At 45.2% G+C, this 26,484-nt stretch overlaps 1 protein-coding gene and 1 long non-coding RNA gene across 3 annotated transcripts; one reads left to right on the top strand and one right to left on the bottom strand.

The window, feature by feature from the left end:
• Positions 1-1,717: 1,717 nt before the first annotated feature.
• UAP1L1 (UDP-N-acetylglucosamine pyrophosphorylase 1 like 1) lies at positions 1,718-23,118 on the bottom strand. Its single transcript, XM_059715527.1, has 9 exons — positions 22,563-23,118; positions 14,034-14,238; positions 11,431-11,606; positions 10,271-10,443; positions 9,231-9,424; positions 8,420-8,560; positions 6,491-6,676; positions 5,393-5,459; positions 1,718-4,180 (listed from the first exon to the last, which is right to left on the bottom strand). The coding sequence occupies exons 1-9, from the start codon at positions 22,858-22,860 to the stop codon at positions 4,094-4,096; spliced, it is 1,527 nt and encodes a 508-aa protein (XP_059571510.1). The 5' UTR covers positions 22,861-23,118; the 3' UTR covers positions 1,718-4,093.
• LOC109286536 (uncharacterized) lies at positions 22,148-25,623 on the top strand. 2 transcript variants are annotated; one of them, XR_009455891.1, is made up of 3 exons: positions 22,148-22,346; positions 23,846-24,019; positions 25,219-25,623. It is a non-coding gene; the product is annotated as an uncharacterized LOC109286536 (long non-coding RNA). The 2 variants fall into 2 exon arrangements; XR_009455890.1 differs by having other exon boundaries at positions 23,846-24,069.
• Positions 25,624-26,484: the final 861 nt, after the last annotated feature.

Genomic DNA, 26,484 nt, shown 5'->3' with positions numbered 1-26,484 from the left:
CAACCCCCTGCTCAAAGCAGGACCATCTCCAGCTACATCATCCCAGCCCAGGCTGTGTCTACCCCAGCCTTAAAAACCTCCAGGGTGGAAATCCCACAGCCTCCCTTGCAGCCTGTTCCCGTGCTTTACTGCCCTCCCCTCCCAGGGGGAAAGTCTTTCCTAATATCTCCAGCAATCCTTGCTTCTTCCATGCTGCTGTTCACTGCTTCTAGTAATACATTTCACAGCCCTGCTGTCTGTTTTTTAACACTAGCTAAAAACATTAGCTCCGGTATGGCAATATTAGTTCAGGGGAACATTAGTTCAGGTGGAAATCACTTGCAGTGAAGCACTGGAGGCACCCTCCAGCTGCTCAAGGCTTGATTTGGTGTTATGCATCTGGAATGAACTACAAGGACTCCAGGACTAATGAAACAGCAGCTTTGGATTATTTTTGTTTGTTGTGTTTTTATATGTAATATGCTACATAGCAAATTAATGCATATTCCAATGAAGTGTCTGGTTCTGTTTTGTTGTTTTCCTTCAGTTTTAAATTGAGTACTAGAGATTTAGGCCCCTGCTTTTAGCAAAGCTTCCAGTTTCTTAACTGGAGGAAAAATGTTGTGTGTTATATGCAGTGATGCACCACACCATTTGCAACCCCCTTTTGGAAAGCCTAGGTTCACCCATGTCCACAAGTGAGCCCCATCCCACAAAGCTGATATCACACTGGGATTTGGAGCAAGCAGAAAAATCACAGGACAGCTCAGAGAAAGGGAGCAGAGTATATTCAACCTCAATCCATCCAGAAAGAGAGCAAGGAAAATTAGGCTCACAAGAAGAATAACATTAACTTCACTTGCACTATATTTAGTAGCAACACAGCAGGGGGTATATGAAGCTGCTCCTTTCCCAGAATGGAGGAAGGGGCATCCTGTGCCTGCAAGCTTGTCTAAAATCTCTTCCAGCTGGCCCAATAAAAGAGCAATATCACCAAACAAACCTTGCTTCTCATCATTAATTCAGGCAGCATAACAACATTGCTTGTTTTGCAAGCGCTGGTGGGTGTAAGAGGGAACAAGCTCTGTGGGTGGGGAAACATGCTCTGCTCTTTGAACAATCTGAAACGGTGGATCACTAAAGCATTACATCCAAGGAATTCAGTAGAAATGCCACCCAACTCGCCCTTGTGAAGAAACACTAGGGCTTTTTTACAGTTTTGTTCCGTAGAGCCACAGCTTTCTTTAAAAGTGATTGTTGATCGGTGATATAGTAAAAGTATGATTCCACTTGACACCTCGTGGTGCACTGCTGTATAAACAACAGCTGTGAAACACTGACTCAGAGCCATACCACTGAAGTGTATTTTAATAAAGAGGCACACCATTCATTTTAGATCCAAATTTAACCTCATCCTACATTAAGTCTGTTAGCCTAAGGAAAATTAAAGCTAACAAGTCTGAAAAGGGAGGCGATGAAAAAGTGTTGTGTTGGAAAATACTTCCCACATAATGTCAAACTCCCTCCTGTATTATGTTCTCTCGTGTCCCATTTTTGAGTTCTCATATATTTGGATCTTGGGAAAGCTTACAGTATACCTGCATTTGTAACAGTTCTTCAGCAGCACTATGTCAGATTTCCATAATTGCAGTAGAGACACCCATAACTGTGCAGCAACAAAGAACCAGCTCATTACCTTTATTTCTTTCATGTCATGTGCGTTAAAGATAGAGATGAATTAGAAGTTGCACAGTATCTTTATTAGAGAAATGTATTCAAGAAAACTTGATGAGACCTAAAAGAGGGATCTCCTTTTGTTTTTATAAAAAAAGCTATTCAGAATAGATGCTGGAATCATTTTACCAAACACATGATAAATGATATGTATTTAGTATTTTTAAAGTTCCTTTAAAATCCCTTTTAATATTTCAGTTTGAAATACAAGAAAGAACAGTCAGCTCCCACTGGAAAATGCATGATAAAAAACATGTAAGCAGCTATACATTCATGAGATGAAAGAGTGTTGCGCTAAATGGCAATTCAGGCTCCAAAGAGAATGTACCCTTTTAGCAAATGCACACAAGGATGCAGGACAAATTTTCTTTCGATAAGGCAGAATGCATCTTAAAATAAACTTTTGCAAGAATTAACAGAAATTAATCATAAAGATGCTGTGTGTTTACCCCCAGATTTCATTCAGTAACTCAACTGACTGAAATGGAATCATCACAGGAAAATTATGCAACAGTCAGTATTTGCCTTTGACAATTCAGTCTATAATTTACCTTGACAATCTTTTATAATTAACATTTTCACATCCAAGCAGATTAATCAGGAGTGTGATTAGCTCCTCTCCATGTGCAAATAGTCATTTGTCTATATCTATGCAAATACAGCTCATACAAAAGCAAATTTTGTAGTTGAAATGTAGATGACTTCTTTCGAAACTATGAGCCTGTGGTAAAAAAAAAAAAGTTATCACAAGAGGCCTTTCTTATATTTCACCAAATTCACCTCAATCTTACTTTATAAAAAAGTTTATTCTCAGTAATTTAGGTGCAATGACTATTGGTCAGAACAGCTGAAATATCAAAATCCAAACAAAACATATGGCCAAATACTTTCTTTAGTTTTAAAAAGACAGCTGTTTGGAAGAAAAAAAAAAAAAAAAGACTCGGTTGACTAACTGTGAAGCTATCTGCAGAACAATATTGAGGGAGGAAAGGATTTGGTTAAGAGACCATCATTTTTTTTTTTTTTAATAACCAGAAAAAGTGAATGTGACCACCTCAGTCAGGTTTTTATATCAGACAGGTATTCACATCATAAAATACACACACACACACAATCAAAAAGGCCAAAGATTACACAGTACATGAAGAATTAATTCTTCTCTCAACTAGATGTGTGCTTTCTATGCCAGGACTGAGGTCCATCTGTTACATATAATTTTGATAATTAACATCTCTGGTTAATAATCTGGCACGTTCAGCTCAACAAACTTGAAAAATAACTTTAAAAAAAATGAAGACAATGATGAAAGTAAGAGGAACGCAATGCTTCGAGAGGTGCAGGAATGCTGGATACCAACCCTGCCCTCTGGTTACAAAGGCACATCCTGGCTTTTTATGGCTTGTACCATTTATGCTAAGATTAAATACCTTTTTACTTTAGAGCATTAAATCATACCCCCCTGGATTTACTCCATTTATTGCTTTAAGACACTTATAAAAAGTCTAAAAGTGAGGCATGTTACAAAAACTTAGACAGCAAAATAAAAAATATAGCGTCTCCCAGGACAGAAGGAAGCTAATGTTAACGTGAAATATTTCTGACAATTCTTTTTAAAAACTATCAATTTACAATTTAAAATCCAACCAATCCACAGCTGAACTTGAAGGTGTAAGTCTTTTAATCTTGATTCTACAACCTGAATGCTAAGTCACGCTTATTCTCAGATAAAGCCCCACTGAAGTCACAGGTCTATAAAATGGCGTTACCTGGGTGAACACTATTCATTATCTGAATGGACTCTCTAATCAGAGCAAATACAGGACTAGCTGCCAAGACAAAGCTAGGACAAAAGGGGCATGGACTCTGGAAGATATAACTGTAGTTGTGTATTCAGCATTTTATGGGCCTGGACCTCAAATTAATCTCTTTCACATTCCTACATTAACATCAATGAGAATAAAAAAAAAAAAAAAAAATCTAGTGAGAATTACAGTTTAATTAATCTAATTATGTGACATGCAAAAAACTGTTTTGGTCCCAATTGGCTCTTATCACTTATCTGTATAACTTAGAAACTAGAAGGATAACAGTTTTGATTGCAGAAATAAAGCCTATTTAGTAACTGGATTAACAAATACAAATATCATTCATACCTGAACCTCCAAATAACAGTGAGGTAAGGATGTAACTTCTGAAGTTATCACATAGCATTGGAGTGTTTTTCTATCTGTAAACATACTCACTACTGGCATTTGGCATCAACCTGATAATGCAATCTAATTATTGATAGCATTTTAATAGTAAAGCCAATGTTTAATTAGTGCCTGTTCCCATCATGGAGCTGATGGTCATATGTATTGGTTCCAGGTTTTCCCCTTGTTCAAGAGTTTTCTGGCATTTCTGTTTTGCTTTCATCAAATATAAAGGGTGAAGGGATGTCTTTATTCTTCATGTATGTTTCCAGCCCCTGCAAATGTGTGAAAAAATACAGTTAGCTTGTAGATGCATCAAACCTAGTTATATTTGCCAAAATTAAGAGCTGGTATTGCTGGGGGAAGGGTAGCTGACAGCTCAGCAGGTTAAGATCTTCCGTTTACAGATTAAGACAAGTACAGCCATGAATAGCACAAGCCTCAATGATACACTGAAATATTGACCCTGTATTTAGAAACAGATGCAAAGGGTTTTAGCTACAAGGCTCTCATTAGAGCAAGTGCAAGTGGCAGAAGCAAACCCCTGTGCAACAGATGTCTAAGCATGCATTTTCACTGGGGAAAAAAAAACCAACAGTATTGTTAATTCATGTCAGTTCACACATGGAAACTACTGGAGAAAGGGAAGATAATTATGTGAAAGCCTACTACCATGAATTAAAACTCCAAACTGCCTTGTCTGTGCTAAGATTATGCCTCCAACCAACTGCCATGTGTTAGCTACCAAGAGTTAACAGCACATCTGATGAAGATAAGGCCTAGGTGTATAAGAAAACCTTCCAAATACATCTGTGCTCCCACTGCTGACATCTAAGTCACCCTCTGCAGTTCTCATGGGGCTGTTTCTCCCCACCCTACCTGTCCCAGATGAGGCTCTACACTACATGGTCTGCCCTCATTCACTAAGAAATATCATTCTTTGCTTTTTGACTTTCCTTTACATCATGCTTCTGGCTCCTAACATGAAAAGGAAGTCTCCGACTGTGTGGCTCTGTGAATCCCAGCAACAAGAAAAACTCTCTTCCCCCTGCACGAAGAAAGATCTCTGTCATGACAACTTTGTTCCCCAGGCAAAATTCCAGAAATCTCTGAAAGCTGGTCCCTAAAAGGGTAGAGCAGGTACCTAGCTTTGGGTGTTTAGTGCTTGCTCGCTCTAGAAGAGATCCCTTACTGCTCTAAATGTGTGTGGACTTACACCACTTATGCATTTGGCCCCAGGGATTTATCTATCATGATGACGTATTCCACTACAATAGACCTTTTTTTTCAGGAGGCCTCAAAACATTTATGAACCTTAATGAGGTTGAACAGCTCCACTAAAAAGTGGGCAACTATTATAAATGTCATTTCATAGATAGCAAAACTAAGACACAGAGGTTATGTGCCTTGCCAAAACTATACTGACAGGACTTAGAGGTTCTGAACTCCAGGTACTTAAAAATATCTGCTTAGACAATTAGTCTCACCTCTCCGAAATAAGACACCAATGGAGAAATTTCACACACAGCAGGAGGGTCTTCAGTTCCTGATAAACTAAAGAACAGAACAGGATTAAGTCCACTCTTCACATGCTTGTAAAATGACAGCTTTCCCATGGAAACTCAGAAAACAGGACATATCACCAAAAAGGGAAGAGAGTGTATGATCACCTACCCCAGAGACTGTTTGAACCTAGGTTATGGTAAAAAAAGTTAATATTTCCTAGTTACTTCACATCAAAAATTGCATGAAGATTTCTAGGAAGTACTTTTCAACAAGAGACCAACGGTTTTAGTTTTACTGAGCTATGAGGCAATGAGGCAGAAGCCCTACTCAGGGTAAAAGATCTCTGTGAATTAAGCATGACAAAGGAAGCATCTGGGACAGGATTTCCTATAGAATGACAAATGTTGGTGCCCAAGAGAACGAGAGATTTTCTATGTATCTATGAGTCCAAGATCTATATTCAGACAAGCTGTAAGTTACACCTTCTCAAGCTGGCCAAGTCCTTCCTGCCAAGAAGAGAACTGACTCAGAGACAGAGAATATTTTTGCTACTGCTTTCTCTTGTCGGTGCTTCCACCATAGGGAACAGCATTAAGCCTTGCCAGAGCTCTGTGGCAATACAGAGGTTAAATAACTCGGCATCAGGCTGTACTTCCAATATTTGGAGATGCACTGCTCCCAACCCCACTGTGGCACAACTCAAGTTACGACCCCTTCAAGCTTCTGGAGCCTTATTTATTGGTGGACATAGCCTCTGCTGAAGTGATTGCCAGGCGGTAAACCCGTATCCGTGACCAAGCAGATATGCTACCTACATGCAGAATACGATGTGCCCCCCAGGGAAAGCCTGCTTCAATTTACACAATCTGTGATCACTAATGCACCAGGAGTGGTTGTAGATATTGATCTCAAGCAGTGTGTCAATGAAAGGCCTGTTGCAGAAGAGGAACCATGCCAATTACCACCAGAAACACTGACTGAGGAAGTCACAAATTCTCTGCACCAGAGGACATGCCAGGAGCCAGCCAAGAGTTGGCAGTGACTGGAACGAAGCGAAATACCTGACTAGACGTGTTTACCTGATTTTCTCTGGAATCCTGCAGCCATTTTCATCCAGGAACCTGGCTCCAGCCTTCAGAGCCCAGCGGTAATGCTGGGACAGGAGGGCTCTCCGAGCTGTGGTAGGAGTATCTTTGTCACCTGTATCTGCATTTTTTAATGGGGAGAACTCTTCTTCCCTCAAAACTTCAAATGCAACAAAGTTCCTGTCAGCAAGCAGTAAAGAAAGGAAAAAAAATGCCTTAGCGTAGGTTCCTCTTGACAGTAAAGGCACGTATAAGATTCCATAGGGGATGCCGTATAACCTAGACAGCACTAATGTAGCAGAGCCCACAGCAGACAAACCAGGCTAAGCTTGCTTCCCTACGTGGAAAGCAAAGGAGTATAAGGATCAGGTCCATGGGGACATGGGCTGAGAAACCCAGCCTGGCGGGGAACTGGGAGTCTGAAGAGGAAGCTTGCTAAGAAGAGGGCACGTGACAATTCTCCAGAGGTCCCAGACAGAAAGCCAAGAAGAAAGAGACCTTCGGGGCAAAGGAACCTGGTGACAGCAAAAAGTAAAGGTGGGGCATAACTGAGGGAAACTGAGGCACGAACAGGGCCTAAAAGCTAGAAAGGGAAGGCCTTGCTCCACTGTCTGTGATCGACCCTTATGAAAGTCTGTTACAAATAAAAAAGTGCAGCTCTGAGCTTCAGTTTTCTATCCCACAAAATGGCTGTTAAATCAGGGGTCCCGTGGGACAGGGGCAAAGTACAGTTTCATGAATACTGCTTATGGAAACCCCCCCGTCCTCCCTCTGCCAGATTTAGTCACACTTTATAAATAGCTGTTTTTCAGTCATGGGAAGGCAAACAAAGGCAGCAACTGCGTGTTTTTGCATTTCAAATATGAAATGCATCCAGCAGTGTCAGTTGCCATCATTGTTAAAAAAAAAAAAATCACCGCTGCAATTACCATTTCAAAACCTAAAGCTCATATCTGCTTTTGACACCAAATGATTTTGCTTTCTTGGTCTCCTGCTAAGTTACTGTAGGGTTCCTCATTAGGGCTGGGCAGCGCAGCAGCTATGCAGATGTAAGATACGTTTAGAAAGCTTTTTCTTTTCTTTATTTTGTTTTTGGTCTGAGGGCAGAATCAGATTTTAAGCTGCTCAATCCTGAATTAAATCCATTTAAAAATGGACAGATGTAAAACCCCCAAAGAGAATGATATCATGCTCCAGCTGATGCTACTTTATGCTTATGTTTCAACCTGGCGAATCTTTGCTGTCAAATTCTAGAGCCAGGAAAGCAAGGTTTAAATTCTAAATGATAGAAATCATGCTAAATCATTAAGCTATTAAATGCAGCACCCCTTAAATAAAAACACCACAGGGTGTGTTAGTGGCATAGTAAGATAGATCTCTTACATGCCTTAAAAAGTCAGGCAATGCAAAATTTACAGTTCACACAGCAACAGTAATTTGGCCACATGGTGCTTAAGTAATGTATTTTAGGTCTGTATAATATAGTATGCTAACAGAAGCTTGACTTGATATGCATGTAGAGTGTAACAGAGTTACAGTTGCTACAAGAGCCACAATTTTGAATAGGTCATCTTCAGTGGGTTTGAATTCTCCATCATGGGATTAATATTAAATTGAGGCTCCACCCTGAATTCCCTTGACACAAGGTAAGCAGAGGCTCTCTCAGCCAAACCACCAACACCCAAACGCACAGTCGCTAACTTGCAGGTATTCAAAGTAAGTTTTACAGGTGCAGGACCCCTGCCCCTTGAAATACAAGGCAGCATTGTCACCAAGCATCAGTTTGAAGCAGGCCTAGCATCCTTTTCATAAGTTACCCATAATGTCAGCGTTCAAAAATCTGCCCTCCCCATAAATACATGTTACAATCTAAGGTCATGGAAAGGAATACTGAGAAGGAAAAGATTCACATCTACCACTAACTTAGAGAACTGGAACACATCAAACACAAACTTCTCCAGCTTTATCCCGTTCGGTTTTAGCGGCTTTACCAGATTTCCCTCCTCGTCAACATATGGCACCTTCTTTATGGCTACATGCTGCTTCAGCTGAGGCTCAAGTTTCCTGCCAGGGTGAAACAGAAATAAAAATAAGTTCATGTATTTTATAAAGAAACAAGCAAGAAGATTCCCAGCTCTCAACAGCAGGCAGCTTATTGCTACCATTAGCTCATCGTGGGCTTAGAAAGTGCTGCTCTTTCCTTGCAACACCCAAACACCCACTGTTGAAAAACAACAAGCCATACAGAATGCCCACTGGATAGAATAAAAGGGCACACCATGGTGGCAAACACCAGGAGAGAGTCAGAGTAACAGTACCATGCTGTTTAAATGGGAGTGGGACTGAACTGTACAAAGGCATGAACTAACTTCTCTGGTTGTAGACCTCCACTCCACAACTCTCCAGCAGGAGACCCATTCACTCAGGCAAGAAAATTAGTTCATTCTAATGATTTTGCACACTGGCTGACTACTCGGCGAGCAGGAAATAGTTAAGATCATCTACATTAGACACCTTCTTTGGTGTAACTAAATTCATTTTTGGCACAGCAGGGCATAACTCATCATTGATCAGTCCTCATTAAAAGGATCCTAAACACTTTAGTAAGAGAAGACAGCTGTTTTCAGCAATATGAGCAATTTCCCCCCAGTAACAGAAACCTACAACCCACAGCGGCTGGGACAGTCCCTGCTTAGTACATTTTTAGTTTGTGAAGCCACCTAGCAAAACTTACTGTGCCACTGCCTTGAGGAACTCAAGTGTGAAGAAGTGAATACAGATGTTGCCAGCACTGTAAACTAGTTGCCCATCAGGGCTCTGCTTCTGTGCAGTCTCCAGGCTGATTTCACTGTATTCTACCACCTGAGAGACTCCATCAACAAGGCAGACTACCCCAACAGGCTCTGTAGGGTAGGCTTTCTCCACCACCTGCAGTGACAGGACAGAGGATGAGGGTAGCAGTGAGGAAGCAGGGATTCAATTCAAGTGGGCTTCAAACCTTTTCATGCTGCCAGATGTTAGGATAGCTCTTATACAAACTGACACTTGTGGAGGTTCTGTTTTATGCTAGTGTGACACAGGAGAATCAACCCAGGAGACACATTGCCATGAGTATGGGGTAGCACTGGAGACTCATTTTGCCCCATGAACTTGGCATTCAACTAGAAGAAAATGAAACATTTAAAGTGATCATACTGGATCCAAGATCACACTGGGGCACATTTTTCCTATTAAGGAAGTTGGTCCAATGCTAAATGCAAAACATTTATAATTACTGCTTTAAGATTTCTTCTCTTGCTAAGGCTGTTAATTATTAAATGTTATGCAAGCTTCTCTCCATAGATGTTCAAAGACCTGTTGCTTTTGATCTACAAAGACAAGACAGCCTTGCTCAATCTCCTACGTCCCCACTCCAGAGGTATCTGGACTAGAATAAAAGATGAATAATACGACTCAGTCTAGACAGCCCTCTTGCCTCTAGGCTTCTCAAGTATGCTTAAAGGGCACAGTGTCCTACAGATATACCTACAGTTCCACAAACTGGACACAGTTTGCCGCTAGCACAGTCACCACCTAGGGAACATTAGTGGGGACTGCACATGTGGAGCTCAGCTATGTTTGGTCTTCATGTCACACTTTCTCTGAGAATGATTAGAGGACAAAATGGTACACACACCTGAGCACACCAGAGCCCTGGCTACCCAACAGCTTCCAAGCAGGGGAGAACACAAATACACACACTGGAGAAGTGGCTCAACATTAGTATTGGCTCACCTTAGCACCGCAGTCTGCTCCTTTGGACACACAGAAGCCAATGAAGACCGGATCGGCCATTTTGACAAGAATATTGTCCACACAGTAAACATGGATATATTGGATCCCACGTTGTTCCATGTCATCTAAGATCTTGTTGTCCACCATTGCACGGTATAAACCTCCATTGCCATCTATAATCCAAAGAAATAACAAAGCCCATTTTGTTAATGTCCAAGCATCCAAACCACACAGTGATGTCAAGAGCAGAATCTTTAAACCATGAACAAATAAGGAAAGCTGGGATGACATTATTTAGTGGCTGAAACACAGGACTGGAATTTAGCATGGCTAAATATTATCCCAAGTTTACCACATGTTGACTGTAGCCCTGGGAATGAGTCACATAGTTTCTGTGCCTCTGTCTCCCCACCTGTAAAATGGGAACAGTGATAACTCCTGCTATGAAATAGGTGAATATGAGGGATTACTCAATGACATGCCAAATACACTTTAAGATCCTTAGAGGAAAAGTACCAGAAGGAAGCTATTAGAATTCGGGAAATAATTATCATGTTCCTCATTTTCTAATACTCTAGTTTCAGACACATTTAAAAATAGAACTTTAAAAGAAGTTCTTACTCTCCATGGTGTTTCAGCACACTGTCTCCTTGATGCATCACACTGGGTTTTGTAGGAGGCACCTCAAGCACTTGTGCCATACACACAGGAAGCAGATCACATTCTTGGTGCTTGGAAAGGGATCAATAGCACAAACTTTGAGGTAGGCATAGCACAGGCAAGGAGATGTACTAGCTTCTCACCTCTGCTAACACCCTTCAATCCTGATATGTAGCATCCCTTTGCTACTGCAGTCTTGACCCCCCACCAATGCTCTTTTATCTCAACCCGCAATAGCCTATACTTTTCCAGTTTGGCCAATATTCCCAATCTGCAAGAAAGCATTTGTGACATGGGCAAACTTCTAAAAAGGATGGAGCCGAGATCCTCACACCATGAATGTGTCTGAACACCACAGTACCAAGCTAATCAGCAACTTTCACCAAAGCATTAACATATGATCCTACAGAGAACTCCTCTGTGCCAAGGTAGGGATGGACAGCTCTGAATTTCAACATGCTTTTCCTTACTGTGACAATCATAGGTAGACAGCAGGGTACCTGGTGCCATGGCAATTTTCCCCTTCTCTTCCAAGATAGCTTTCCCATCAAATGTTACAGCTGGCAGCATCCTCTGCTCAAACATAATCACATTAGACTTGTCCAGGTTAAAGTAGTCATGTTCTATGAAGAATTTCTCCGTTGGTCCCAGTGTAAACTCACTTGTCATGATGTACCTGCAAGTGAACAGAAACTGAACTAATAAGAATAAACACAGTTCAAAATAATGGCACATAGGAGATACCCTGATCAAGTCTATCGTTTGGGTTTTTCTAACAGGGAACCAATATTGTTCTAAAAGAGCTGCCTGAAACACCCTCAGTGTTTAAATAAGATGGATATCCCTACAGTGAAACTCATACTGATTTACAAGTTCTCCAGAGAGGGGCCATTTCTATTTCCTATAGCTGGGTGCAATTTTGGGTGCCGCACTTCAAGAGGGATGTGGATAACCTGGAGAGGGTCCAGAGAAGGGCCACTCGTATGGTTAAGGGCTTGCAGGCCAAGCCCTATGAGGAGAGACTGGGGCACCTGGACCTCTTCAGCCTCCGCAAGAGAAGGTTGAGAGGCGACCTTGTGGCTGCCTATAAGTTCATCACGGGGGCACAGAAGGGAATTGGTGAGGTTTTATTCACCAAGGTGCCCCCAGGGGTTACAAGAAATAACGGCCACAAGCTAGCAGAGAGCAGATTTAGACTGGACATTAGGAAGAACTTCTTCACAGTTCGAGTAGCCAAGGTCTGGAATGGGCTCCCAAGGGAGGTGGTGCTCTCCCCTACCCTGGGGGTCTTCAAGAGGAGGTTAGATAGGCATCTAGCTGGGGTCATCTAGACCCAGCACTCTTTCCTGCCTATGCAGGGGGTCGGACTCGATTTATTGAGGTCCCTTCCAACCCTAGCATCTATGAATAGCAGTGGTTTCCAAACTGCGTTCCATGGAACCCTGAGGTCCTGCAACGAGGTTGACAGTAATGGCAGATCAGGCCAGGAGACAGTGTACCACCACTGCTGAACCAGGTCGCCTGGCACCACACCAGTCTTTGGGTAGGGGCAGGGGTTCTGTGCCAGAAGAAGTGATGAGAAAGGGTTCTGTGATTTCAGAAGTTCAGAAAACACTGTTCTATAGTACGCCTGTGTGAGTCGGCAGCAATCCAATCCGGCTTTGGATCCGGCCACTTCAGATGGCAGAGATCTGATCTGGAGCTCTGGACCAGGTTTCCACCTCGATCCGGCCAAAGCAGCTCCGAAGCTTCGGAGCTGCCTCAGAGATCCAGCCATAGGGTATAATGGGGAAATCAATTAAATATCTATAACTTTGTTGTTTTTTATCCGACTTGGATGAAACTTGCAGGGATGGTAGCTTCTGCTGAGAGCATGAAACCTGCTATGTTTCAAGAAGATGGGTGCAGGGGCTTGGGGGTAACTGTACCCCAAATTCTTGAAAGCAAAACTCCTGTCATGTCTATGTGTTACACCACAGGGAGGTCAAAACTGTAGGGCTGGTAGCTCTTACTGAGGCCACAAAGCCTGCCAAGTGTCAAGAAGATCGGTGCAGGGGCTTGGGGGGGGAACTGCCCCACAAGCTGCGAACAAGCAAAACTCATGCCATGGGTGACCCTGCGTGTGTTAAGGTGCAGCAGGGTGACAGCTGCAGGGATGGTGGCCCCTGCTGTAGCCACGACGCCTGCCAGCTGTCAAGAGCTGAGTGAACAAAGCTCTAGGCAAATACCAAATGCAATCAGTATAAATCAGGTCAAATATATGTGGCATAAGACACACTGGCCCCAGTGAGCTTTCCCAGAGAACAACCTGGAGCCATGTCAAGTTAGTCAATTATTTATAAACAGCACCTGGACAAAGTCTCAAGGTGTTAAATTCCAAACCTCAGGGATACTCTGGGGCCTTCACACTCCTCAACTCCCTCCTATGACCGAGCAGGACAGGGTGGCGACATTAATAAAATGCTTCCTGCTGACACCTGGATAGGCATAGCAGGAGGTAAAAACAGAGGAAATATGTTGAAGAATCACATGCAGGATTCTCCTGATGGAGCCAGAGGTTAAGTAGGAAGGGAAGCACTTATCTTTGTGGGAAGAAAAAAAACCCCACTGTTTACTGTGGCAGAAACAGTACGTGCTGGGTTCTTGGAAGCTGCACAATAAGATTTCTCAAGCCCAAAAAAAACCCTCAGAGAAAGGCACAATACATTTTCATCTTACCTGCTCTTAGAAGCCCTGGTGGTTACTTATGATAGGCCTGAAATAGATGCCTAGATATCGCAGAGATAGGTGTTGTATTAAAAACTAGATGGAGAGATCACAGTTGAACCATGCTTCAATTATTTGGACACTGGTCTGGGATCCAAGAGGCCAGGGTTCCTTTCCTAGCTCTGCCACTGCTGTCTGCATTTGGGAAACTCACTTCCCTTTTCTGTGCTTCCCCTCTTTGTCTGTCTTTATTATGAACATTTAAAAGCAACGAACAACCCATTGTTTCCATTAGCACAGCACCTCACAATACCACTGGAAGCTGAGTGAAAGCATGTGGGTGGCAGCGTAATACAAAGACATCTGTACCATATACACAACATGTCATGCCACCTACCAGGGGATGGTACACTTGGTGCCATATTTCTTGCCGGCAAGCTGCTCCACTTTGCGGATTCTTTCTGCCTGAATCTGATACAAGGTCTTGCCACTAGGCAACCCCACGTTGTACATCCCCTTGGGATAGGTCACCCCCAGGCGTGTTCCTTGCCCTCCAGCCAGGAGCAGCACTGCTACTTTATTCTGAGAGATCTGATGAAAACCTGGTTGGGACAGAAGTCACACAAGAGAAAAAGAAGAGAAGGAATGTGAAGATCAATAACCATTAAAATCACAGGCCCTTCTCATGTGCCTTTTCAACAAAGGGGCTCACACATAATATTCTCTCCAATTTTAGGTGAGGATGTTGAGGCAGCAAGAGACAACGGGTGTTCTCCAATGCTGTATGCAACTGTGCTTCTGGGTTGGCTGCCAGCATTGGGCGCTGAAATAATGACCTCTGGATCCTACAAGAATGTTAGAGCCAAAAGACCCAGCTCTTTAGCTAAGAGTGTAGCAGACGCTATCAATGACTGTGGCTTAGCAACCATGATGGATGGGAACAGATTACTAGTAAGTAGTGAGATTTATATGCACAGCAAAACCATTGCAAAGGGGAACACAAGCCAGAAGTCCTGAACCTGCATACTCCTATCAATAGACAAAAGCCACTCCCACAAAAATCCCAGTCTTTAAAAATTTGGAGAAAAATTTGATAGAAGTTCTTTCATTTACCCTCTTTTGAATGCACCCTGACTTCCCACTGACCAGAGCTACACTAGTTAATAGCAAGAGTCAAACATTTATGGCAGGCATTTCCCGTGAGATACTACTGGTGCAGCAACCTCAAACGTACAACTTCCAATATCAACTCAGCAAAAAGTGTTCAGTAGTACCAATTGTTGATAATCAGCATGGTGGGTATTATGGTATTGGTGAGTACTATGATATTGTGTTAGTCATCTCAGATCTGCAAGGCTGCAAAAAGTCAAATCTTAACTTTGACTCAGAAACACACATGGAACAAAGAACACTGAACAAAATGCAGCACTTCTCACAGGGTCAATCCTCTGACAACTGTAACCCTTCCCCCTCAATCCCATCCAATCATCCCTCCAAACTGGTGACAAGAAGGAAAAGTCTATTGCCATCTCAATACCCTCCTCTGTGGTTTGAGGCTGGCCAGAGATTCAGCTTCCAACAATCAAAGCAATGGGACAGACTCCTGCCCAATATCATATAGCTGATGATATTAAAGGATGATACTAGGGAATCCCGGGGGTGCTTTAGGACTATGTCCAGCTCCTAACAACTCTCCTTATACCTTGCAGGGCTGTTGGGAAGGGTGACCACTGAGTTGAGAGGAGTTAAGGGAAGGCAATGCTGCAGGGAACACATGCTTCAAGGGTTATAGGGCTCTAATCCACCATAGCAATAATATGTTCTTTGCTTAAATACATTGCTTCCAAGTTGGCAACTAATATCAAGTCAAATGCACTTTGGAAAGCCAATTACACGCTATCATTACACAGGCTGGTATCATTGTTCAACTTGCTACAGTTAAAGGGACATTGGTCCAAGGGCCAGAACAAACATTTAGGCAGATGCTTCTTTTCCACACTGCCCAGGTCTGCAGAAATTGTGCAAAGTTTACAATACACTCTTATAAGGTTCAGCTACTTTGGGCATAAGTAAAAGTGGTAACCGCTAAATAGTACAGGAAAGAAGTTAAAAAAAAGTGCTGCCTCTCCACAGGAGCAGAGGAGGGGAGATACAGCAGCTTTTTCACAAAGCTCAGCAGGCTCCCTTGTTATGGACCCCCTCCCTCCTGCCCTCTCTGCTGCTCTCCTTTTCAAGGTGGATCTATGGCAGGTTTCCTCACCTATCTGCTCTCTGAGCTACAGCAGTCTATTCTAGGCAAACAGACAAACACGGGGATTGGCAGGATGCCAATAAAATCCTCAAACAAGTTACTAAAACCCTACTATTAGGGTTGTGCGAAGCTTCAGGTGCCGATTCGATCTGAAGGAGATTTGGCTCAATTCGGTGGTCGAATCTCCGAATCCGAATCGAATCAGGGCAAAGATTCGGAGAGTTTTGATGATTCGGGCAGTCCCCAGTGGCTGCAGCAGCGAGCTGCTGCTGACTCCAAACTGGTAATTACTAGGGGTGGGGAAGGGGGAGCTGGGGGAGGGGACCATGTGGGGACCCCTGCCAGCCCCTTGACACCCCCCGCTCCCCCAGACCCCCTCATGGCTGCCCCCACTGGCCCCAGCTCAGTACTTTAAAGAAAAGCTCCAGTGCTCACTGGGTGGTGCTGGGCGGGGGGGCAATCCCCACTGCCTCCCACTGCATGGGGGGCTCTGCACAAGCCCCCCAACCCCTCCACTCCCCCAGCCCCTCCACAGGTGCCCTGCCCACCCCAGCTCTGGCCCTTTAAGAAAAAAAAAAAAAAGCCAAGAAAAGCCCCAGGACTCACCATTCCTGCAGTGGCCTCGGGGCTTTGGGGGCTCATGCAGAGCCCCCCACATGGTGCAGGGCAGCAGGGATCACCCCCCATGGACAGGAGTGGCGAGTTCTGGTGATTTTCTTGGTTTTTTTTTTCTTAAAGGGCCAGAGCTGGGGCAGGCAGGGCACCCATAGCGGGGCTGGGGAAGTGACAGGGGGGTGCCGGGGACTCGTGCAGAGCCCCCCATGCACCATGGGGCAGTGGGGGGGTAGGGGGGATCACCCCCCACACGGCAGCACCTGCTGAGCACTGAGGCTTTTTTTTTTCCCCCCCAAGGTGCCAGGAGCTGGGGCCGGTGGGGCAGCCATTGCTAGGCTGGGAGAGCGGGCAGGTGATGGGCCTGGCCGATTCGGAGATTTGGCAGCAGCTGAATCTCCAAATCAGATTTGGCCGAATCAAATCAGGACAGTGATTCAAAACACCGAATCAAATCACTGTCCCCCGAATCGGCCAAATCCGAAGCGAAAACTAACTGCTTCACACAGGCCTACCTACTATGAAAGCACTAATGCAAACAAAGGGCCTGATGCTGCAGGCCTCATTGGCATAAGCATTACTAGCTCTTTACAAGGTGTTCATGCGAGCAGTCCAATAGGACAAGTGTCCAGTAGCAAGACTGAAAGTAGTTCCACGAAGAGATATTGTTCAAAAGTGTCACTTCAAGATTTCAGAAGAAACTGGACCTTGGGACAAAAAGAACCTGACAGGAATTTAAACACAGCATTAGAAGGCACCTAACCTGGACCAAAAGTGTGTGCATATGACATGCTACAGAAATTATTCTAGTGTGTGTCAGTGAAGGCCTGCTGAATCTCTAATTCATTTTGAAACAGACTTCTGCCCATGAAATTTTGCACAAGAAATTGAGACAAGCAACTGCATTAAATATTCCGTTGCATATTTTGGAGCCAGCAAAACACAATGATTTGCTCAAGGGGAGAAAAAGTCAATGCTTGAAACTAGAGACAGCATCTTAAGCTGAGTCTACCCGGAGCTTCTATACCAATTTGACTATTTGTAATAGTGAAACAGTTAATTGGTACAACTGCTAATGTGGATGCAGCTTTACTGGTATAAAACTGCTTTTGAGTAATATAACTTCTTCCCCTTCCAGTAGTGGCACAAGCACCTTGATCCTACAATCAGCACTCCCACACAAGCAAACAACTGTGCTGCTATCACAAAATCAGTACTATTTGGCTGTATAGAAAAGTCCTTAAGAGAACTGGTTCAGTGATCTCAGGAGGGAAGAGCCCCTAGAATAGACAATTTAATCTCCCCTTCTAAAGTCTCTATTGCAGGAAGACAAAAAATGATGCCTGGTTAAGCCCCTGAATGCCAAGTGAGCAGGAAAGCCCCCAAGTCATTGGTGTTTGTAATAATGTCTGTCATCACTCTTGTGTATAAAGTCTTGGCTGGATTTGTCCACCCAATTATCTGCAACCATAATAAAAAACAATGGCAGATGGACTCAGGCTTGAAGCCTCTGTGCAAAGCTAACGTAGACTGACGATGACAATGCTGTGGTTTTGCATTGCTAATAGGGTGGTTGTTCCATGACTGACCCAATGCCACAAAACAACAGTGTTAGGACTCTGTCAAGTCTAGCCTTAAGAGAAAATTAAATAAAATGGGCCTATTTTATCAAGCCGAGAGGATTTGATAAAGTAGAAATACACTGTACACATTTAATTGGCTCCTGCCATTTTCCCTTCCAGCAGCTATTACTTTCTTTCTGATGCAAACGATTGTCTGTCACCCATGGGTGCGCAGCTCACTACACAACTCTGCCTCTGTGATGTCACAGTGAGGAAAGCAACTAAAGGGACAGTGGTATAAAAATAAGTGCAGTTCCCTCCACTTGGGACCTGGTGCCCCATAAGAGAAGCTCAATGTTCCTTGAGAGCTCAGAGAAGTGTACCTGAACTATTTCACCTCCATTCCCAAGGTGGTATCTTTGACTGAAAAACTGAATCTAACTTCACTTAAAACCTTAGTAAAACTCATCTGCCCTTTCATACATTTGCATTGGGATTATTCTGCAGTATCATCCCTTAAAGAAATGCCAGGCATTTAGCCCAAGTGGCATGGTCCAACTCAAACACAGGTATTCTTCCTCCATAAATTCTGGCCATCATCGCTCATCATTTCCTCATGCCCACCAATCTGTATCACCCTGGTAGAATTAGTCTTGTACTTGGGGCCTCTGTTCACTGCAGCATTAACTCCTCTCAACTCAGCAGTCACTCATCCCAACAGCCCTGCAAGCTGTAAGGAGAGCTGGCATGAGCCAGACAGTCCTAAAGCACCCCACGGAGTTGCACAAAATGTTTTTGGCCAATGGCAGGTTTGCCTGACATGTGGGTTCAGGTTGAAATTCGCTAATATTTTGGTTGGGAAAAAAAGGGAGGAAAAATGAAATTAAAAGTGTATTGAAGTGCTTTGTTTAGACACTTTCTAAACAAAATTACAATATTTAGTTTAGAAATAGTGGCTTTTTTTTTTAATATAAAAATGAGACACACCAAATAAATGAAACTCAAAATTAAATTATTTTGGAAGGAACAAAAGAAGTTAAAAATGGAATGTGGCGATTTATTTTGTTTTTTGTCAACCCCAACACCCTCTAAATTACTATCTTTGGTGTAACTGAAGTCACACTTGCTCCCCCCAATTTGTTTGTTAGCAGCTAAACCAAAAAAGACATCATGTGTCCAGCTGTGGTGGATGTAGCATTATTAGCTCCTAGGTCAGCCATACTTAAAGCCTCAACTCATTCCCTTGATGGTACAGGGATGTACCCAGAACTATTACAGCTACCAGTGGAATATAAATAAGTACTATTTCAGTTTTCTTCTCTTAGGGTTTTTGAACAAATGAACTGACATGGGTCTGCTCTTCCTTCTTTATAATAAATATATAAAATGCTTGAATGCTCATGATTAAGGACAAATGATTCATCCTACTGCCAATTCCCACAGGCAGTGGAAGAATTTGCAGTTTGCTCTAGAAAAAAGAAGATCCAATTTGTTTTCCACAGCATATAAAAAGCGTAGCTGAAAAAGGGAAAAAAAAAAGTGTTGGCTGACAGCTGCTACAAATATTGCTGTAAGACTCATTATGCATATAATGTCAATATAACATTAGAACCTGCAGGACGGACAGATCCATCTTGCAAGAACAAATTGAACTCTCCTGACAAACAGTCTGCACCTGCACGAATACAACTGATTGCAACCCTGCCCAGGGAGAAAAACTAAAGCAAGACTTCTTGAGGATGCAGGGCACTTTTGAGCAGAGCTCGCTGAACAGCTGTTCAAAGTTTAGGGTGAAAAATAAAATTAAAAAAAAATCCAACCTGAGGTTGAGTACTGGGGTTTTTCCTCAGGTTTTTTTTTTTTTTTTTTCTTAAAGGGCCAGAGCTGGGGTGGGCAGGGCAGCCATGGGAGGGGCTGGGGGAGCAGGCTGGGTATGGGGGCTGGCAGGGGTCCCTTGTCCCCTCCCCCAGCCTGCTTCCCCACCTCTACTCACCAGCTCCTAGTCCGGCTGCAGCTCCCTGCTGTAGCCACTGGGGAGTGTCTGAATCATCAAAGCTCTCCGAATCTTTTCCAAAGATATGGAGAGCTTCAAATTGATTCGGACCTTTTAATTGGTTCCTTGATTCGATTCAGATTCAGAGATTCAGCCAGCAAATCAGGCCGAATCTCCTCTGAATCGAATCACCACCCAAAGCTTTGCACAGCCCTAATAAGCATTAAGCAGGATAAAAAGAACAAGAATTGCACCCCCTCACTGTGATCTACCTCTCCCAACCCTAAATTATCCCAGTATACCATGGGATAACTGCAGGAATAGGGGTAGCTACCAAAGAGCAGCTAAAAGGCAATAAGTCCCTGCCCCTGTTAATTGCAAACTTGATGGAATTAGGAACTCTGTAAGACCCACTTGGAACCCCAGCGATGCCTAGTTTAGAAAATGCTGCTCTAGATGAAGAGCAGATGGCAAGGCAGGATGGACAAGGTGTTTGTTGAAATAATTCTTCTCTGGAAGTGTTTCCAAGGTTATGAAAGCTGGGCCACTCACCTACCTACTTGCCAAGAAAATGAAACCAATCACATTCATTCTGCCCTGCTAACTTATCACAGCCATGGTTCTGTGCTTCCTGCTAGCCCCTCACATGTTACCTTAGCTAGCACATCACCCACTGTAGAAAATGGTGTTCTACAGCATCACTTGTTATCAAGGGTGCCAACTTTCACCTTGTCAAGTTATCTTTCAATCTAAGGTGAATCCTCAGAAAGCCACAGCTGTATAAACTGCCTGCTGTCCTACAGCTGGCCAGAAGACCATTCCACTTTCAAAGAATCATAGAAAATGAGGGTTAGAAGGGACTTCAGGAGGTCATCTAGTCAAGTCCCTGCTGAAAGCAGGACCATCCCCAACTAGATCATCCCAGCCAATGCTCTGTCTACCTGGGTCTTAAAAACTTCTAAGGATGGAGATTTCACAACCTCTCTGGGTAACTTCTTCTAGTGCTTCACTACCCTCCTCATGAGAAAATTTTTCCTAATATCCAACCTAAACTTCCCTTGCTGCAACTTGAAACCAATGCTTCTTGCTCTGTCTCCTGCCACCACTGAGAATAGTCTAGCTCTAGCTCCATCTTCTTCCAACTCCCCCCTTCAGGTATTTGAAGGCTGCTATTTTGTTCCCCCTTGCCACAGTGAGCCACCTATATATGTGATCTATGAGCTCAGCTCTTGTAGTTTATAGGTAGAAATATCCAATTCTTACTAATTAATGCATCCCATCAAGGTGGTACCACAAGGCATCCCAAATACCCCACAGTAGGACAGTGCTCACTTCTCTGCACTGGTTACCCATGGGACACAATCCAGATCTCTGCCAGGATGACCAGAGCTGTTCATATGACTTGCCTTAGTCACTGGGAGTATCTCTCTGCTCAGGATTAGATCACCCTGAGCCAGCTCTGCTCTACCAGAACAAGCAACTCCAGAGCAGGAGGGAAAGGCTGTGCGCACAGAAGGCAGGTATTCACTTTCCTGGTGTAGGTCTGCCTTCTGTATCTCAGAGCAAACCCAGCCCCCGTCATTATACAGACAAGCCTGGTGTTCTGGCTCTGGGCAATCTTGAACTAAGTCATTAGCACTCAGGGTGGCAAAGGCTTTTTTTTTTTTTTTTTTTTTTAATTTTCCATATTTCAAGCCAAATTAGCCAAAACAAATTCCAAATCCGTGAGTCAGTCCAGAACCATAAGTGGCCCTACTACCAGCAAACATCCTCCACCCCCATCTGGGGCTTCAGATGTTTCCAAAACTTTTGGCAGGCATCCTACTTGCACGCCCAAGCCCAGAGGCTTGGGGTTCAGATGCCCCTAAATTTTATTTGCCCTCAGCCAGATGGCCACAGGAGCAAGCCAAGGAGGAGTCTCCCCTTTCCATAAACTCGGCATAAAGCCAAGACCTTCCCACTCCAGCAGCTCCAGTGGGAGGTTTACTATACATTACCTTGGTGGGTACTATCCCTGCACCAGTAGAGTGGTCTTCCCTGGGTATGACTAGGAAGATGGGTTCTGTGGCCAGGTAAACACAGACTAGGCTTGATCCAAGCCCTCAAGAGGGAGGCAAAGAAGAGTTCAGTGTGACCAAAGTCCAGACTACGTGCAAACCTGCAGCCAGGCCCTTCTCCCAGGCCTTGTCAGCGCAGAGGCCAGGGGCAGCTGCAAAGGGAAGCGGAGCCGGCTGGGGCAGAAGCGGGGTCCTGCAGCGCACAGCAAGCCCGCTGCCCAGCCTGCACGAGCGGGTGAGCAGCCGCAGCCACAGCCCCGGGCGCTGGTCCCAGCCAGCGGCCGGCATCAAGGCCGAGATGCAGCTCGCCATGACCGTCAGCCCGCGGCGGGATTTGAACGCCGGTGGAGCCCGGCTGCAGGACGGTGCCTCCCAGCAAGCAGGGGAGCGGACCCGCGCGCAGGAGCCGGGCAGCCGCGCTCGGGGCGGGACCGTGCCCCGCGCCACCCACCTTCCGCCTCCCAGCGCTGCAGCTCGGCCGGGGCGCTGCGGCGGGTGCTGCCCAGGCCGCCGGCGGGCACGGGCTGCATCCTGGCGTCCAGCCGCTCCAGCGGCCCCTGCTCCCGGGCGCCGGCCGCGGCCGCCCGCCGGCAGTGCTCGCCCAGCTCCTCCGGGCCCAGCCGCTCCAGCTCCTGCAGCAGCGCGGCCGCCCGCGCCGGCCCCAGCTCGGCCCAGAAGCGCAGCAGCTGCGGCTGCCCGGCCTGCTCCAGCCGCGCGCGGGCCTCCCGCAGCCGCCCCGGGCCGAGCATGCTGCGGGCGCGGGGAGAAGCGGCGGTGCCCGGGCGAGCGCGGAGCTCCGGCGCAGCCACTCCCCTGGGCGAGGCGGCTCCGCTGCCCCAGCCCCCTCCTGCTAAAAGAGCCCGATCCTTCCTGCTTCAAGGGAAGGAAGAGCCGGGCGGGGAGCCTCCCGGCCGCTCGCTCATTGCTCTCGGCTGAGCTGCCCGCTGCTTCCTTCCCCGGCCCGCACCGGGCGGAGTTTCACCCCTCCAGGGCGTGTGTGTCACTCAGTGGTGTCTGCTGCCCTCCTACAACCCTCGGGTCTGCTTGTGTTGGGTGTCAGGGTGGTGGTTTTCATAGCCAAGGATCAAATTATAGGCCAGGTTTGGAGCAGCTGAATCCCAGCTGAATTCTGTGAGGGCCTCCTGGCATTGGGGACTTGGAGCCACGCAGATGTGGAGGGGTGTTAGCCCAGCACCTGCCACTTTTTCTGGTGGGGGCCAGGAGCTCTAGTCACAGCCCAGGGGGACTGTGTTGTGGTAGGCACTGCGTAGCTTTGCAGTCCACCCTGTTCATATCTCATTTTCTCTCTCCTCTACCACAAGTTTTTCTTTTGCCATCATATGACTTCAAGGCTGTCTAGTTTCCTGGACTGTCAGCCTGGCTTTTTCCATTCCCTTTGACCTAGCAGTGAGGCTTGCCTTTCAGAACCTGTACAGCCCTCTCCCTCCAGCTGCATAATGCTTTTCCACGTGTCATGGCTTGTGTATAGCGCTTGCCTTCGACATATTTACTAACGGCACTAAGGGGTCTCCTGTGGCAGTCTTCCCAAAGACACATTGCTGCAGTCATTTTTTTTAATTAAATACCATTTATCTAAAAGGATGTGGCTAGTTAGATTGATTGATTGAAGCCCAGTATTGATATCAAGAAGAACACCTGGAATGTATAAAGATAAGAAAAACTGTACAAGAAGCCAGTTCTGACCCCATTATCACCTTGTGTTTGTATGTGCAGTCGAAAGACACCTGCAACATGAGACTGCGGCATTTACATCTTGCTCCTGCCCTGCTGTCAGAACTGCTGGTGAAACGCCCACCACCAACACGCGGCTGCCACAGACCGTGCCCACCTGTATGCTTCTGGTGGTGATGGCTCTGCATGGCTTCACCCAGCAACTCTGCTACTGAAGTATGAAGTGCACTTGGTGGGGGCACCTGCTGCTGAATGAGCTGTGGCAGGTAGATGAGGCATAGCCATGTCTATCAGGATTTCAACCAGCTGTCAGGTGGCAGCAGAAGTCTTACTGAGTTAAGCAGAGGTAGAGTAGCTCTGCTGGTACAAAAGAGGGGTCTGAGAGCAGAATAAAGCTACACAGTGTAGTATAGACCAGGCCATAGCCTTGGAGTAATATTCCTGCCCATTTGCCCCAAACAGGGACTCAGGCAGCAGCAGTGGCAGCAAAGCAACTAAAAACAATGCAGAGGAAATAACTGTGTACAAAGAAACAGTTCTGGAGCACGTGCCTGGCTGGAACCCTTGCCAGTGCTGCTAGTGGAAAGCTCCAACCTCATGCTTTTCCCTTGCATACAAGGATGTGAGCACAGGTCACCCGTCTTTCTCTGAGACATCCTGTTTTCAGCAGGAATTGAGGCTAGGCAGTTTCCATCACATGCTCTGTGGCTAGGATGATATTCCTGTTTGAGGGCTGAGCTAGAAAGGGCCGGCTGTGAAACAACAAATACAATCCTGCCACGTCAATGAAATGCAGCCATGTCTGGAGGGGAGCACATCCAAGCAGAGCAATGCTATGCACTAATTTAGGCCAGGAAGTGAAGAATAAAGTTTCTAGCTGAAACTGCAGTGGATCATCTTACCTGTGAAACAATTTCAAATTATTTTCCCGCTTAATGCTGAATGCAAGACCTTTGCTTGTGTGACAGTGTGTAAGCCCCATGCACGCTAATACAGTATTAATGGATTGCTAAGGGCTCAATTAGTTCACCTTGTTACACCTGCAGACTTGTCCAAAGGTAGTGGGTTGTCACCCGGAAGGGTATGATTGCTGGGCTCATTTCAGCCTGACATTTCATCAAGGGCAGGGGACACTAGGTGGTTGCCATTAAGAAATAACATATGCTCCCTGCTCTTCTGTAATGGTAAAGGATGTCAGTTGCTTAACATCCCAGTTTCCTCCTTCTGGGAAAGGGTTTCACGAGTAGGGACAAGAAGTAAAGGTATTTCCAATGGTGATTAGCATTAGTAAGTGACACTGGACCCCAGGAGGTGATCCTGTGGGTCAAACTCCCACAGATGAAGTCAGAGATGGTCTCAAATCTACCTTGGCAGGTGTAAATTGTTTTATTTGTTTGTTTTTTAATTCCTGCCAGGCAATTCTAGAGGGACGCTAGGAGCTGATGCTCTGAAACAAGAGTGGAGCCTTGAAGGGATGGAAGATGGTCCGTGGAGGATATGTATTGTGCTACATCATCTGCTTCGACTACTGATGAACTGAACAGGGATAGATTTTAGGGGGAGATGATTGGAGAGTCCAGTAACAACACACCAACACCACCACCACCACCACAGAGGACTTGGGTCATCCTGGAATAGTGACAACTCCTAGTCTCTTTATCCATTTCAGTAAGGCTCTCCTTGCCAAATAGTCCTGTCCCTGAGTGCAGATGCACAAATCTCTGCAGATTAATACAATTCATCCAGTTTTTGGCTTTGGATAGAAGCTGAAAATCACCCTCCATTGAGTGGAGAAGCAATAAACAAAAATGGAAAAAATATCCTACAAGTGCACACTCTAAGGTTTGGAGCTAAGGCCATATCACAGACTTTTGTCCCCGGATTTTTTGTGCTAGAGCGCCTGAATTGCATGATAAAACCTCACCAGTGGTGGGAGAATAACATGAGACAACTGTAATGTCAATACTACCTCTTACGCAGTATGTCAACAGATCACAAAGCACTTTATATGGGGCATCAGCATCTTGCCCCCAGCATACAGATGGAGAAACTGAGGCACAGAGCAGTGAAATTGCTTGTCTGAGGTAACTGAGCAGCCAAGTGGAAAAGACAGGACTAGAACGCAAGTCAACTGAGAGCCAATCCGCAGTCCAGAACGCTGCTCAGTGTTAACATTGATGTCCTGGCTGCATTCAGCACCAAGCTATCCTTCTGTGCGTTTGCTTTGCTAGTAACATGTTCTGTTCCCTGTAGTGGAAAGGCAAGTTTCTAAAAGTTGGAAAACAGAGAAATGCCTGTAGTACCTGGGTACAGGGCTCGGGAACACAGTGCAACCCATGTGGAGCTTTCAGAACAGGCATGAACAAGCCCTCTGTATAAAGCATGAGTATTTTGCTCTGCCCCTGCGCAGGGGTGACAGCACATGGAGCTTGCCTTGTTCCCTCCACAAAGGCCCAAGGTATGAGCACAAGGACTGCTCTTATATGACCCCTGGGATTCAAACCCAGGCTGTGGGAAGGAGTTGGTGAGATGTCATGGTTGAAGCACTGTGTTCTTTCCTACTGGGCACGTCTACATGAGACGTTTATTGCGGAGTTGCCTAGCTAGACAGTAAACGTCTCGGTGTCTACATGTGTGGCCCTATGAGGCCCCAGGAACTTAATGTAACCCTTCTTCTGAGC

Source organism: Alligator mississippiensis, chromosome 12, assembly GCF_030867095.1.
Source record: "Alligator mississippiensis isolate rAllMis1 chromosome 12, rAllMis1, whole genome shotgun sequence".
Classification (NCBI taxonomy): Eukaryota; Metazoa; Chordata; order Crocodylia; family Alligatoridae; genus Alligator; species Alligator mississippiensis.
This window is presented reverse-complemented; position numbering and strand designations above follow the sequence as displayed.